The sequence below is a fragment of the Lingula anatina genome, chromosome 1, assembly GCF_051362555.1.
Source record: "Lingula anatina isolate TDL-2025a chromosome 1, LinAna3.0, whole genome shotgun sequence".
NCBI lineage: Eukaryota > Metazoa > Brachiopoda > Lingulata > Lingulida > Lingulidae > Lingula > Lingula anatina.
In genome coordinates, this window is record NC_141767.1 from 66,601,550 (window position 1) to 66,618,382 (window position 16,833).

At 36.0% G+C, this 16,833-nt stretch overlaps 1 protein-coding gene across 1 annotated transcript; it reads right to left on the reverse strand.

Moving 5' to 3' along the window:
• Positions 1 to 2,677: 2,677 nt before the first annotated feature.
• LOC147764899 (uncharacterized) lies at positions 2,678 to 15,980 on the reverse strand. The gene is given in 7 exon segments (XM_087017517.1): positions 2,678 to 4,849; positions 4,851 to 5,320; positions 5,323 to 5,430; positions 5,433 to 5,595; positions 5,597 to 5,665; positions 15,601 to 15,681; positions 15,924 to 15,980. Coding segments are annotated over 7 exon segments (1,140 nt in total). The 3' UTR covers positions 2,678 to 4,657.
• Between the last annotated feature and the right edge of the window lie 853 nt (positions 15,981 to 16,833).

Genomic DNA, 16,833 nt, shown 5'->3' on the forward strand with positions numbered 1-16,833 from the left:
ATTTTAAGTCGAACAAAAGATTTTGGTGACACGTTTAATCAGAGCTTACCTGCCACGTAAGTTAGATTAATAACTCCAAAGTACAGGTAGATTGAGATTTTCGATAAGATCATCTCCATCTCCGCAATTCTTTGAAGCGTCCGATAAGAACTTAAGGGACCCGGGCACGTGGATTACACGCAGTTACCATGATCGTTGATTATCTTCCTTAAATGCTTGCTTAAGCTCCGTACTTTTTGTCGACTCCATGTTCTTAGAAAAACCTTTTAAAAACCCTTTCTACAAGATTTAATTTGACGTACGAGTCAATGGATATTATTGTCGACGTCTTAATCTCCAATCGAATACTCCGCGCCGCTTTATAATTAAAAGTAAAAAAAAAAGAAAAAAGAAAAACGTGTTTGGATAGATTACCCGGTCCCTGTTGTTCTTCGTGATCGAAAATGATGTTAAAAGGTTAAAAGGTTGGGGCAAAGCCAGGCTAAACTGCAATCAATTATATGTTCAAAATTTATAATAGTGTGAGCATTTCAATGTAATAATTTGAGATGAAATTGATGACTCAAGGAAAAACGTAAAATACGCCGTCTTAAGCCTAGGTCCCAACCGAACGTACGGGCTGCTACGTGTGGCCTACGGCCATAAAAATGGGGAAAAAGTGGGAGTTCGTGCGTGAGGAGCACGACCATAGTGCGACTTTTGGAGGACGCAAACAGCGCGTAGAAACTTTCGACATGATCAACAGCCGCTACGTGCGATCTCGCTTCGTCCGAGCCGGACGCTAGTAACCTGAAAACCGTGCGTCCAAAACGTAGTGGGGACCTTGGCTTAGGGTTATGGATCCTTTATTTTCAACATTCAGAATCAACAACACAGGGGAAATTTGAAATTTACAACACAATTAACAGCAAAAAAATAAGTAACTATGTGCTATATACGCAGCAAAAACGTCTATTGAAACCATTTTAGGAGTAATATTTTATATTGTAACTGAGCCTTGAGAACCAAGACATCGTTAAGAAAGAAAATACTATCTAAAATACTATCTAAAGGACGAATACCATGAAAGCGTGCCCCATATAGATGAACAATGATTGTGTGCAGTCGGGCAGATAATCAGATAAGCGGCTGGGACTTGGGAGATGACAATTTACGCTGTCGCTCAGCAGCATCAGTAGAGGGAGAGGTGGCAATTAAGGCTGTCACTCATCACCTCAAACGAGGCCAACTCGACTTACTTCCCGTAACCCAGCTGACTTACGATAAGCATTGTGGCCTATTGTGTTTACCCTGTAATTATGTTAAATGTGCGATACGTAAGATTAGGGTCGTTTATCCGTATCCGTAATGTCATCTTCTCTGCACAAAACTGTACACAGGGTCAAATTCATTGATTTCTGTTGGCAATACTGCTGTGTGACCTGAATGCATGTTTTCTAACATTCCTCTTTGCCACATTTGTAAAAGGGACTGGTTCTTTTCAGTTGAAACAGGGTGATGATTCATTTGCTGAATATACTCTTTCAAAGACTTGTTTAGTCTAGGCATGTAAACATAATGAAGACTATATAAATGGACATCATCCAATATGTTGAGAATTCCTTCATCTTCCATTGATTCAAAGATTCTTGATTAAAAAGCAAGAACGATGCACTCTCTCAACTCTGGAGTTGTGCATAGATGATCCAGTTATAATGCTTCCTCTTTCTTCACCACGGTTTTCTATTATATATTGCCCAACATAGTTTTCCATGCCATAGTCACAACGAACACATGATGGAAGACCCCATTCTTTCACAGCATTTTGGAAAAAGACAGGACTGTATCTGCCTTATTGTTATTGCAGCAACAAGCATATATTAACAATCTTGTTTTGCCATCAATGCAAACATGAATTGTGAGCTTATATCATATCAGTTTATGGCCAGAATCAATATGCCAAAGGCTGTTTGGAATTGGAACATAATATTTCCTACGGTGAATAGTCATTCTCCCTCGTAAGCTAGTGCCAACAGGATCTAAACGCCGTAAACACTCAGTGACTCTCCATCTTTGGACATGTAATTCCCCAACTTCTAAGTGCGCCAATGAACCTCCTCCTGCCAATATTTGGGGTAACAGGACCTTTATTTGAGTCACCTGTGACACTTTCGTATATCATATCCAGCTCATCATCTGTTATATCTGAATAACCCTCAAATTCATCACTAAGTCCAAACTCTCTTGTCTTCTTTGGATGGTTGAAACACTCACTTGAAGGATATCTGCTATTTTTGCCAAGGAAAGAATAATGCACGCAAATGTTCTTGCTGTTCTTTAGTGATGCAATAGGGCTTGCGACCAGGTCCACTGTGTGAAGATACTAAAGAAGCAGAGTAAGCAGCATCTTGGTTATATTTACCTTCCTCCTCTGTACTCACATTTGTGACTCTAAGCATGAGGATGAGAAGAGATATGCATCTCCTTAGTTCTGAAGTGGTTCTTGAATTGTGCTAGCTGGAAATCCAGTCGGATTGGGATCTCAATATCAGTTTCTAAAAGCGACAAGGTCCCATTGGCATCCACTAGCTGACGCCGAGCTTCACTGCATGATTCAGCTGTTAGTTAGAAATCAGAATTTAAAAAAAGTCTTGTAACAGTTTTTTAGTTCTGTAGAAAATGACAAAATGACAAAAACCTGTATTTCTTATTCGTAAAACTCATCTTCGATTCTGGGCCACCATTTTGAAAGATGGTCATAAGAGTTTGTGAGTTTGAAAAGGTTGGCCTTCGCCTGTCAATGCTGACAGTTTTGCGATATTTTTCTTACCATTTTTGATATCTTTCTTAATCGCTTTCACCAGTACACTTTCACATTCAATTCCTCCGCCATTTTGAAAGTTGATCGCAAGGGTTCATGGGAAACTACATGTATACTGGAGCGTGCAATGCACCATGAGATGCAATAATTCCAAAGAAGGAAAAAATAATCCGTGCTCACGAAAAATTAAATCTTGTTCGAAATGAGAGGAAAACAAAAAAGTTGTTGTAAGACTATGTATATTTAAATTAAGTATGTGAATGTAATTCTTAGAGTACAAATAAATAATAAGTCCCAATAATTTTTCTTGCCATGGAACAGCACCATATTCAGGTGAAAAGTATGATGTTAATAGTTCTCTGTCTTTTTGCATTCTTTGTTGCCATAATCTCAAGGGTGCATAGACTACAGGAATGGACATGGACTACAGGAATGGATTACAAGATATTTTTCCTCAATATGTACTTTGTCTTGATTTATTGTTGACAACCTCTTTAAAATATACAGTAAGTGAATCAGTAAAAAGCACTTGCTTTCATTGAAGATGAGAAATACATCATGTGAGTGTTGGATATCTGACATGCATTTAGTATATGATGTCAATCAATTCCTAAAATGGAAGTGTCATGGTATCATATTGTTTTGTGCTTATGAACAGTTATCATTTGCTGTTTATGAGTAAAATAAAGCCAAGGTATCCTTTAATGGGACACTTCCACTTCATTATCTTGGATCTATTTATTGGCAAAACAGGAGTCAACCATAAGGATGAGCAATTATCCTTCAATGGAAAATTGGTGAAACCAGAACCTTGGGTTAAGCTCTTTGGGGTTTACTTTGACTCGAGACTGACTTTCAACAAACACATCTCAGAATTATGTTCAAAAACAGCATGTCAATTAAACACTCTGAAAAGGCTTTCAGCTCATCTAGATGTCCCAAATCGGCTTGCCATTTTCAGACACTTTACATTATCAAACTTAAATTATTGTCTGTTAGTATGACACTTGTGGTGAGGGAAATATGAAAACACTAGAAAAGATACAGGAAAGGGGTCTAATATTTGTCTACGACAACCACATAAACAGTTACGACGAGCTTTTAAATATGTCAGGCCTCAGCACTCTGCACTTGAACAGGCTACGTATGCTTGCACTTGAGGTTTACAAAGCTATATATGGACTTGCACCTTCCTACATCTCCGACCTTTTCCAGGAAAGAATAACAAGTTACAACCTTAGAGGAGAAAAGACCCAGATTTAACACAGTGACATATGGCAAAAAAATCCTTGTCATATCTTGGGCCAAAAATATGGAATGATATCTCAAATGACTTAAAAGCAAAGCATCAATTCAAATGAGTTTAAATCACTTTTAAGGCTTTGGGAAGGACCCAAATGCAGATGTAGCCTGTGTAACCTATATGCTTTTAGTGAAACTGTGTAATAATACGACATGTTTACATTATTTTATATAACTGTATCAGTGGGCATTGTAGGTAGAATTGTCTGTTTTTCACAATTGATTTAGGTATAGCATTCTGCACATTTCCCATAAAAAACTTTTTTTTCCCTAATTTGCTATCTTAATAGATTTCATGTGTTTTTGTATACTCTTTGTAGAAAGATTTTCCTTTTACTCTCTTACTAGACTTCATGTGTAATATTGCATTATTGTGAATATGTTTTTGTCCTTACCCAGTCGGAGAATAGCTGTAAAGCTAATGTTTCCATTCAATTTATAACCGACATGAAATAAAATTTATTGTATTGTATTGTATCTTTTAATTAGTTTGAAGGCCGTTTCAGTACACAAGTTCAATGGGTGAAATACTTCGTAGCATTTAGTGCCAAATAGTTAATCTGAAATGACACTTTTCACACTTAACCCAGACCAAAAAGTGGATTCCAATTTACCAAAATGTGACTGTGAGAATGCAAGGTCATAGATGTCAAACAATTTCTGTTGAGTTGGCAAAGGAGTTTGACTTGATGGCACAGGGATGCTCAGAATGTTAGCTCGGAATATGGGCTGTGGGAGTAAATCCTGTGTTAACATCGTGCTGTACAAACTCTATTGATGGATTCAAAGCAAAACAAAGAATAGATTCTTCAGCTGAACCTGTTACGAAGATCAGAATATGGCTCAATTCTAATTTTTCATCTCTACATCACCTTCTACCACTGGCTACTTCTCTCACAAATCTAACAAATTGTTGATAAACATCTTATTCGTGTTTCAGAGCACTGCTGCCTTCCTCACTGAATTTTGGTTTTAGCAATTGCAGTAACTTTGGCACTGTAAGGGGATGTTGATTGTTAGGCCTCAGGTATTGGAGCATAGGCAGCTTTTGTAGAGCTGACAGCATACCAAGCTTTTTTAAGCCAGCTTTCATTTCTGTAATACACTGATTGCTGCTTGGGATTGGTGTCAGGATTTCATTCAATACCACCTTCTTGATAAATGCTAGCATTTGACCATTCAGCAGCATAGCTAGTGCTATCATGATTCCAACATAAAATAATCTTCAGAGAGGTACTATCGCAGTCCTTGGTCAAAGTACTTTTCTTTGATTTCTCTGTTGACTAGTCTGATCCTTTCCCTACATGGTCCCCCAAGATCCACAACATAAAACCCACATTGAATGTAAACCTGTAATTCTCTATAAACTCCAGCTCACTGAATGTTGACAAAAGAGCCCTGTCTTTGTCCACATTAATAAAGTTTGTCTCCCCTTCAGTTGATTCTTCTGTGGAAATGATGTTGAGCTTTCTTCCTTGAACAATATGTTCTTGGAAGAAATCTTAAGACCTCCACCGGATCAACAAGGTTTTGGCCTTTGGCTAAGTTAATTCTATTTCGTTTCTATAAAAATGAGGTCATACGAGATTCCTGTTTTATGCGAGAGCACATGTGCACTTGCGCATATCTTCACTTCCGGTTTCTTGTCGAGCGAGCACAGCACGTGAGGCCAGAGAGCGGCACAAAACTCTATGAATACTATGGCTGATAAGGTCGGAAATAGACCAAAAGTTACAAAATGCCGCAGGGCCACAAAAATCTTCTGACGGGAAGTCAAAAGAAGTGGTGACGCATCACAATTTCTAACACGGAATCAAACATTGACGCAGAATAACGTTTATGAGAGAAATGAAAATGGCGCGTCAACGAGTACCGATAATGCCACGACTGTGGTGGGAAAATCAGTGCAGCATTAGAATAAATAACTGGCTCACTGAAGAATATGAAACGTAATATTTAGAAGCAAATGGAGGATTTTAAAAAACAAAATCAGGTATGAATATCCTTCTCATGTTTATTAAGAAGAGTAAATGTCTGACGACACGTCTGTGTTTACTAGTAGTGAAGAGTAAATCTCTGACGACACGTCTGTGTTTACTAGTAGTGAAGAGTAAATCTCTGACGACACGTCTGTGTTTACTAGTAGTGAAGAGCAAATCTCTGACGACACGTTAGTGTTTACAAGTAGTAGAAAATATCTGACGACACGTCTGTGTTTACTAGTAGTGAAGAGCAAATCTCTGATGACACATCAGTATTTACTAGTAGTGAAGTGCAGAATTCAGGTCATCTGGTTGATATGGCAGACGCTGCCCATGAAGATGATACATGTAAGATAAATGATAATAATGAAAATAAATTAGAGGAAGAATTTTACCAGGAAAATGATGAAAAATTGACTCCTTCTAACTGTGAAGGTTTGAAACCAATAATAATAAATGGGGGAAAAATGGCCTAGCATCTGTCATGATGCTGAATCATAAGATTGAAGGTTTCACAGAGTGAACATTTATTTAAAAGGGTGATTCCTCCTTGACATTTGAAATAAACAAACTCATTAGTAAATGAGATTCATATACTAAAGAATCTGGAAGAAGATTTTGAAGAATTATTTTATGATGCTATGAATGCAATTCGAGCATTTAGTTGCACAAACTTTAAACTTTGTTCAAGAAGGGAAGAGGTTTTAAGACCTCACATAGATAAACTATACATATTCATTTATGTGAAAATTCCATCCCAGGTACCAATAGGTTTGGTGGGGATGAAATAGTAAAAAGAATCAGTTACATGAAAATAGAATGAATTATCAAGTGTCTAAGACACTGGTCCATCATATTGTGGGACTCCCAGAGGAAGCAGAGTTATCATGTGAGCTAGGGGAAGATATTTCCTTAGAGCAATGGATGTGCAAAAGAAATGGCACTAATAGAGGTCATATTAGGACCTTTCACAGGCAATAGGATACAAATAATTCAGCATCATTGGATGTAGAAGTGTTGAAGGGAAATTTAAAGTATGTCTTCAACATAACATTGCTAGTAGAATATTCCAGTGGGAATTGTTAACTTCTGATGCTTGGGTGTTACAGACTGTTATAAGTCTAAGATTGACGTTTATGGATGATTACATCCAAAACAGACAACACCATTGAAAGAAATAAGATTCAAAGAATCTGAAGAAAATTTAATTGATACAGAAGTTTCAACATGTCTACATATGTTGTCATTGTTGAAACACATAATGAAGAGGACAAATTTGTCAATACAATATATATTATAGGCCTAAAAGATGGCACAAGACGGATAATATTAATGTTTAACCTTTGAATAGGTTTATGAAGTAGCATAAGTTTGAAATGGATACTTTGAAGACAGTTTAAATTTATATGTCATAAAGAGTTCATGGCATGCATAGATTCAGAAATGCATATCATATGCTAAGAATTTACAGAGCATCAGAAATTTCTCAGAATTGAGTGGAGAAATAAATCATACATTCTGCCCTTAAATGTGGCTATTCAGATGTTCTGGAGCATTTAAAACTTATGAAAGCCATTATGTGCAACATTAAAAAGGAAAGGAATATTATGATATCATACGTAGATGACATTTATATACAAGATAGTTCAGAAAATGAATGTCTTTGGGCAGTGAAAGAAACTGTCAAGTTTTTCAAAACTTGTGGGGCTTTGATCTATGAAGAAAAGTCTGTATTATAATTAATCCCAACTCAAGAAATTGTATTTTGGGATTTGAAAACAAATTCTGAAAACATGACTGTGCAACTTGCCAACAAAAAGAAAGAAGTTCATAAAGAAAAGATTGATGTTTTTATAACAAGAGATGACGCATCTATTAGAGACACGGCAAAAATATTAGAAAAATATCGATGTCATGTTTGCATGAGTCTGATATGGACAGTTGCATTATAGGAACTAGAGAGAGGAAAAATTAAAGCATTAAAAGAAAATAAAGATGATTATGAAGCTGTAATGGATTTTACAGATAAAGGAAGTAGACCTAGAATGGTGGTCTAGAAATATTTTTATATGCAACATGTAAAATTAATCATGGCAATGCACAGATTGAAATTCAATCGAATGCTACTCCTTTAGCATGGTTAGATGAATGAAGAAATATGAGAATTGGTGGATTCTTTACTGAAGAATTTTATTCTGTCATGATAATTTCAATGCATTTGAATTGCTTGTTATAAAATGGCGTTACATGCCTTAATTCAAAATATCGAAGGAAAGATATGATAATACTACTGCAGTTGCATATATTACACGTGAGGTTTTGAAATCCTCGTGATCAATTTGTGATGAAATAGTATCACAAATATAGAAAAAAAACAAACATTACATTGAAAATGACATATGGCTTACTGCTAATTATTTGCCTGGAATGTAAAATGTAAAGGCATATAAGGAATCAAGAAATGTGAATATTACAACTGAATGGTCACTAAATATTATGTATTTAAAAAGTGACAGATATATTAGCTATGCCACATATAAATTTTATTAGATCAAGATCAATTAGCAAATGAGGAATATTTGCTGCTTGGAAACCAGAACCTGGTACTGAATACAACAATGTTTTTGATATCTTAGGAGAATGTATTCCTCCTTTTCAGTCTGATGCTCAGGATAATCAAGAAGTTTTGGGAAAGATCAGGCAGATGCTTAAGTTGTGATACCTTTATGGTTGACGCAAGCATGGCTCAATTAATTTAAAGGAAATATTCACTAGAAGATATTCCTATTCTTTTACTGCCAGCAACAACAGTATTAACATCTTTTCTCACCAGAAAGGGGTGACACACCCAATAGGAGACTGTATGAAATTTTTGGCATGCAAAGTATCAGGAAAACTGTTAAGTCAGATAGAATTACAGAGAAAGCTATTGAAATCATATTTAAAGCATGTGCAAAAAACCACTATTCAGTCTATATTAAAAAGTGGAGAATGTTTTCAAATAAAGTGAAGGTCGTTTTGAATATAGACCAACTACAGCAATGTGCTAGACTTTTAAGTACATCTCTATGAAGATGGCTCAAATAACAGTGCTATAGACACTGCTAGATATGCATTATCAACAACTATTGGCATTGTTGCTTTGACGGTTGGGAGACATCCTTAGATTATATGGTTCTTGAAAGGAGTTTTTAACACTGACCCAGTGCACCCAGATATCAGAAAGTTTGACATGTATCAGTTGATTAACATTACTTAAGAAAACTGTCACCAGTAAGACAGTTATCATTGAAAGATTTTTTTCAATGAAGTTTATCATCCTCATGTCTCTTACATCTGCACAAAAAGATTTTGTGCATTTATTGAAGTTCAGAGAGTTAGAACTTCACAAAAACTGTTTTATTTAAAATCAAAGAAACTTTGAAACAGTTCAAGACCAGGTGTTGGTACAACATTTACATTTTTATGGTACCCCCTAAATAGGGGATTGCATACATTGATATGTGTTAAAGAATATTTGAAAAGAACAAAACCATTAATAAATGGCAAAGTAGAAAAAAAAATATTAGTTATTGAAAGCCTTTTTTCATCCATTTCAAGAGATACAATATCAAGATGGATTCGGATGTTGATGCACCAAGCATGTGTATAAGAATCATTTAAGGCTCATTCAACCCAAGCTGCAGCAGTGTCAGCAGCATAATTTCCCGTATATGATATTTTTAAAAGCAGCTTGATGATTTTCAAGCAAAGCTTGCTAAGTACTACAATAAACCTGTTGAAGGGAAAGAATTTTCTAAAGCAGTTTGAATAATTGGAAAAGTTATGTAGTATTATATTTTGAGCTAAACTTGCTCTTGTGACCAGCAAGCTTCGAACTGTGAAGATATGCGCAAGTGCGCATGTGCTCTCGCATAAAACGGGAATCTCGTATGACCTCATTTGTATAGAAACGAAATAGAATTCAAAAATTAAATGAGATTTATTGAAATTTAATTGAAATTCTATGAAGTTTCTAATAAAAATGAGAGGTCATACGCCCACCCACCTCCCCTATTCCACAGCAAAAAAGGGGGAGGGGGAGGAGTGCCTGGTTTACATAGAAACATGTAAAACCACAATTATGGGTTGATATTTATAATGAACCTAAGATAACTTGTGTTATCATGTAAAAAATCATAACCATATTTATGGGTTGATTTTTATAATACACCTTAGATAATTTTTATATTATCTGAGAAACATATAAGGAATTTATATTTCTTTTGTTGTATAGTGGTATTATAATTGCAACAAATTTCTGAGTTGCAATGCTGGTCACTCGAGATGGTGACTATCGTGCGCATGTGCTCTCGCAAAAACGGAAATCTCGTATGACCTCTCATTTGTATTAGAAACTTCATAGAATTTCAATTAAATTTCAATAAATCTCATTTAATTTTTGAATTATTGAATCAATATCAAATGGGCATCGTACTAGATGTCCACGAAGGTTCTACATGGCGTCTGGCTCTTTCTTCACAACACTCTCCGCCGACTTATCATCAGTAAAGCCCGCCGCACACAGAACGATTTTTCGTCGACCGACACACTTACGACAAAATATCGGCCTGTCTGCGCTTTTCCACGACAACTTTTCAACTAGTCGGGCGAGAATCAAACATGTTTGATTTTTAAACGTTGTACCGTAGTGTGTGCGCTTTCCTACGACAATTTGTCACGCTGATCATTATCTTCAGCCAATGGTTGCGCCATCTGATATCGCTGAGCTCCTTAACCAGGTTATTATATGACCCCTGTTCAATACCATGACGCAGCCATGTCTTTACCCAACAGGATCTTTGCTTCTTTGCCTGCCGTTTATAGCAAGTAGGCAATCAATGCTTTCTTAATCATTTTTCTCTTCGAGCGTGAAATTGCAGCCATTTTGAATCAACGCCCCACCTCGCGGACGAGATAATAACTATGTCACTTTCACCACACCAGTCGGCGCTTTGTTGCGACAGCTTATCGTGTATGTGCGCTGATCTCATCCAGGACGACCGATCGGCCAACTTTTGTCGGCCGGCGAAAAATTGTTCTGTGTGCGGCGGGCTTAAAATTGTACTGGCAGAAGAGGACGGTGCATTTGTTGATTGTGTTGTACTTGGTAGTAGTGTACCAAAAATTTAACAGAAAAGTTCACCATCATCATCATCATCATCACCATCATTATCAATACTAGGCAAGTCCGCAAGTAACCTTATGTACACATAGCCTGATGGAGCTATATATTTTATCAAGAGCTTTGAGTCAATTTTTCTTGAAACTGGAATATTCGGTTTAACAAGTGTTCCAGAACAGTTTTTTTATAATTTCAAATGCAAATCCTTCCATTTCAGCACCTTTAAGAAGAGCAGATAGTTCTTTCTCTAACTGGGTTGATGTCCAATCTCTGTTGATTTCAAAGCCAGAAATAATTCTTCTGTATTTTTCAAGCTCAACTCTTTCCCTATTGGATGGAACTTTATTGTTACCGTATTCTATAACGACAACATCTTTAGACACAGTAGCCGACTCATATGGTCGCCCTGCAGTATTGCGTGAGTACAGTGTTGGTCTTACCGGTAAACTATGACTTCCTCGACTCAGCGAAGGGTGAGCATGTGCACTTGAAAAGTATGAGTTTCTTCCAGTTGATGTCCTTGCTACAGTCGGAAATCGCGCCTGAAGCTCAGAGAGGGAGTTTGAAGAGGTTGTCCTTCGCCTGTTAACAATGTTTGACAGTTTCTGCAATTTTTTGAAGTTCATCTCGATCATCATCAGTCCATTGCTCCGCCTTTTTGACAGATGATCGCAAGGGTTCATGGGAAACTACATGTATAGTGGAGCGCGTGATGTAATATGGGATGCAATAATTAATTCCAGAGAAGGAAAAAATAATTCGTGCTCACGAAAAATTAAATCTTGTTTGAAATGAGAGGAAAACAACAAAAAAGTTATTGTAAGACTATGTATATTTAAATAAAGTATGTGAATGTAATTCTTAGAGTACAAATAAATAATTAGGACACCTAGCATAATGAGTTATTCACGTAGTACTTATAATATTTTCCTACTAACAAAAAATTAATTACATGTATTTTGACCTATTTGGGCCCCCATATGTACTTGTATCCTATTGGTTAAGTACTATTGTTATATATTTGTTTTGATATTCAAGCATTTTTTCAACAAAGTGAGATATGTTTGTATATACTGTCCATATTCCTATAATCAACAATATAAAAGCATCTGTTACTTAAATGTGTAGTGTCAGTACCCTCAAATCAAATCTGAATGGGCATAAAATAATTAATATTGTGTGCTAAAAATTTGGGGATTCATAGTTAAGATGTTTATCTACTCATCAGTTACAAAATAAAACTAATGCATCAGAGTTCATTTATTACTCAATATGGCCCCTACTCAGCGGCGGATCCAGACATATTTTCTGACAGGCTTCCAAATTATCTTTATTGATCCATCCTCCATTTTTGACCGTCTTCCGACAGAAAAAATTATGTACCCATCAATGTAAACTCGAAAATCTGAGTTTCTTCCGGAAGACCCAGAAGGCGGCCTAAATCCGCCCCTGCTACTGTACTTTGTACCCCTGATTGTGAAACGGCTGATAGTGCAGGCATATAATATAATTGTGTTTTTATTTTCACAGATACATAGGGGAGAGTCTACGTCCAGATTAGAGATTGATTGCCTAATTGAGATATACTGATCGAAAGATTGTAATTTCTCTATAAGCCATCTCGTTTTTTTGGAAATGTCCTTCCTTGCACTTCTACTTGGCTTTGGCTTCTTTGCTTTGGTGTAACTAATATGAAGTGACCGTATCTTTGCTTTTACCCAGGAAGCTAAAAATGTAAAAAGTATAACATTTATTTAAAAAAAGGAGGGAACTGGGTATTTTATATTTTTAGGGGCAGGTAGGCCTACAAAGGCCTCATTTCGAGAAAATCCTCTTTTTTTAGAATTAATTTATAGGCCTATCTTTTTAAATTTAAACAGTGGCATTGCTGTTGTCACAATTTAACCAGTTTGACAATATATGCTTGAAAAATTATTCATTGTTTTACATGCACGTTGAAACCGGGGTTGCTTAAGTCAACAATTTCTAATCCAATTACATGCAAAACATATTAAACTGCAACGTATTAGTCTGAACAGTGCAACAATGTTAGGCAACATTCAATCAATTTTTTAAAAATAAAAATAACCATAATTTAAAAAATATAAAAGTAGGTATAAACTCATTCATGCACTGTCCAATGCATCATGCTCAACAACAAAATTCAAACAAATATTTAGAAAACATATACCAACTTGGACTGTTGTTTTGATCAAATCACCTGAAATATAATAGGAAGTACAAACTATAATATACTTTATCAAATATATATCTTTATTATGTATTTTTTTTTAAATATCCATATATTTTGTCTCTGAGGTAAAGTATGATGTTTAGCATTTCTTCTTTTGATATTTCTTTTCTATAATCATTAATATTGTCAATCATGAACTCCATTCCTTTTTCTGTTAGAATGTTCTCCTTCCAGAGAGTGCCTAAGTAGTTTAAAGTTCTCGCTTCATAGAGTGAATTTGGTATCAAACTCTGTAAGGCAATATTAAATAAAGAGGAAGGATTTTCAGTCCATTCTCTGGTCCATTCAATCTCTAAATCTAATAAAATATTATTAAGATTGGTATCATCCATCACCTACACAAAAAAAATACAAAAAATTAAATTCCTTTTATTTCAGCACTGCCGAAAACTAAGGAAGTATTTATATACAACTATGCATTAACTAATAAACAAAATATATATCGATATAATCATTCTAAAGCAAAATCTCTTAAATGAGATGGCATCTTAATTTGTCTACCAAATCTTGATCTTCTTACAATTGGTTCCACCAATTGTGGTTCATTCAACTGAAAATCACTCTCTCTTTCAACAAATTTTCTCAATCTGTCATGATGTACCACCTGGATTTTTCCTTTTTTATCTTTAATTGTATAGAGAGGTGGGGATGCTCTAAGAACATTATATGGTCCTTTATATAAGGGTCTAAGTTTCTTACTTTCTCCCTTTTTATGACTTTCATCCCTCAAATATACCTTCTGACCACAGGTATATTCACTCTCTCTCAACTTTGCATCGTACAATTGTTTTTGACGTTTTTGAACACATTTCAATTTTCTCTAGCCATTTCATGTGACCTATTTAGGCTTTCACTCAAGTTTTTCAACCATTCATGAGTCTCATATGGTATCAAATTTTCATTCACACAACCTGTTAGTAAGTGCAATGGCATAAAAACTTCTCTCCCTAACATCATCATGTTAGGAGTAAACCCTGTTGATGCATTCACAGTTGAATGTAATGCCATAACTAATTGAGGTAAATCTCTATCCCAATATCTCACATTCCCTTCTACATTACATCTAATCATCTGTGTAAAAATACCCATGCATCTTTCAACTTGTCCATTAGCACTTGCTCTAAAACCAGTTGTTCTAAGTTGTTTGATTTCTAATAATCTACACAAATTTCTAAATAGACTACTTTGAAAATTTGAACCTTGATCTGTATATATCTCTTGTGGACAACCAAAAGTAACTAAAATGCTTTTGCTACTAATACAGCTATCTGATTTGGCAATGCCACACACTCTATCCACTTAGTAAACTTATCTATCATAACCAAAATATAAGAATTCCCAAATTCACTTTGGGTAAACGGTCCATGTATATCTAAATGAACCTTTTCCATAGGAAATCCTGCATGATGTAATTTCATTTTGGCTTTTGGTCGAACAGTACTATGCTTGTTTTTATTGCAAAGTTCACATGAACTTACATACAATTTGCAATCTCTATTCATTCCATGCCACTTGAATGATTGTTTGAGTTTTTGCAAAGTTTTCTCATAAGCAAAATGACCAGCTGTTTTTGAATCATGACAGAAAAATAAAACTTCATTGACCAAATCTTTTCGTACAATTAAACACAAATTTCTATCCTCTCTCTTTTCCCATTTGTAATATAACACATCATTCAAAAGAATCAATTGTTCTTTGCAATTCACAATTCTTTCACTGCCATACTACACAAATACAACTCTGACTCTTTCGGTTCACCATTCTCTAACCAACCTATGATTATTTTCAAATCTGCGTCTTTTCTCTGCAATTTTTTCAAGTCATATCCTTTCAACCAATTGCATAATTCATCTCTTTCGTTCTTGTCAGTTTTATCATTTGTATCAGCCCTCTGACACATCAAAGCTGAACTGAATTTTACACAATTTGTTTCATTCTTCATATCACCAACTGCATTCGATTCAACTACATTGTCATCTGATTTATTTCCCAGAGGAATTACATCATTCACATCAGTCTCAAACCTTGACCAATTTTTATGCACTCTCTGAAAATAATGACATCCTCCACAGGGTAAATCACTCAATTTCACTCCCACCTTATAGCAATCACACTCTTTCATAGCTAAAGGTATTCTTGATAATGCGTCTGCATTCCCATGCTTCTTTTCTTTCCTGGTCTATGTTCAATGGTAAAATTATACTGAGATAATTCTTCTAACCATCTTGCTAACTGACCATCTGGGTTTTTAAATCCCAACAACCATACTAAACTATGATGATCTGTTCGGATTCTGAACTTTCTTCCCAACAAATAATGTCTATATTGTCTACAGAAGTTTACAACAGCCAAGAGCTCTTTTCTAGTTGTACAATAACGCCGCTGTATAGATGACATAATTTTACTTCCATAAGCAATAACCTTCTCTTCACCATGTTGTATCTGTGAAAGTTCTGCTCCTATACTGGTTGTGCTCATAATTCGCGCGACAATCCGTATGCGTATACTCCATGTACGTATTAACTCTGTACTCACGCCCCCTGAGAGACAATGGGTTGTTTTGATAAACTACAAAAGCCTGTGCGGGTAGCAAACAATAGCGACGTGGACTCATACAGGGCCTAAGCGCACAGGGGGAGGAGCGCATATGTAAATTATTGTACGGGCGACCCTTGGAGACGGGAGTTCGTCCTCGCCAAGCGCGACGGGAAGTAAATTGATGCGCGCTATAATCCGACTTCATTAACAGCTTTCAACTTGGCAGTATTGCACCTTGCTCTAGGCTGAATGTCGACCTGCCGTCTCGTTGTTTTGTTTGCTTCTTACAATCAGGGGAATGGGCCTCTGCTATTTAATACATTTGAAGGATTTTTTTGTAGTTTTGGTGAATTTCTCGAGCGATCAGTCTGTGACCCATACCAATTAACCCTTCCGAACTTGGCAGAAGTCTCCCTAATTTTGGACGTATCTACCGATCTCCCTTTTGTCTCGATACATCACACTTTTCTCTTTGTCCTTACGTTTGGAAACTTCTCAGGTTAAGTGATAGGGGTATAGATAGCACTAAACAATAAAAAGAAATTACCAACGACAAAGCCGTGCCAGGTCTTCGTGTGAGTAACATCCAAAACACTGTACATGTATGTTGTTTTCTTGGAAACGAAGCTGGTTTCGAAAGGAACCTAAATAGCGATAATATAAAACCACAGCTGGGCAAGCTACCTGGACATTGTAATAAGTGATAGATACAAGTCGCAGAGCCGAACTTGAAATATAACGAGCGTATTGTCGAGCCACAGGTTGAGTAATTTTCGGGTACAGCTCGGTGGGA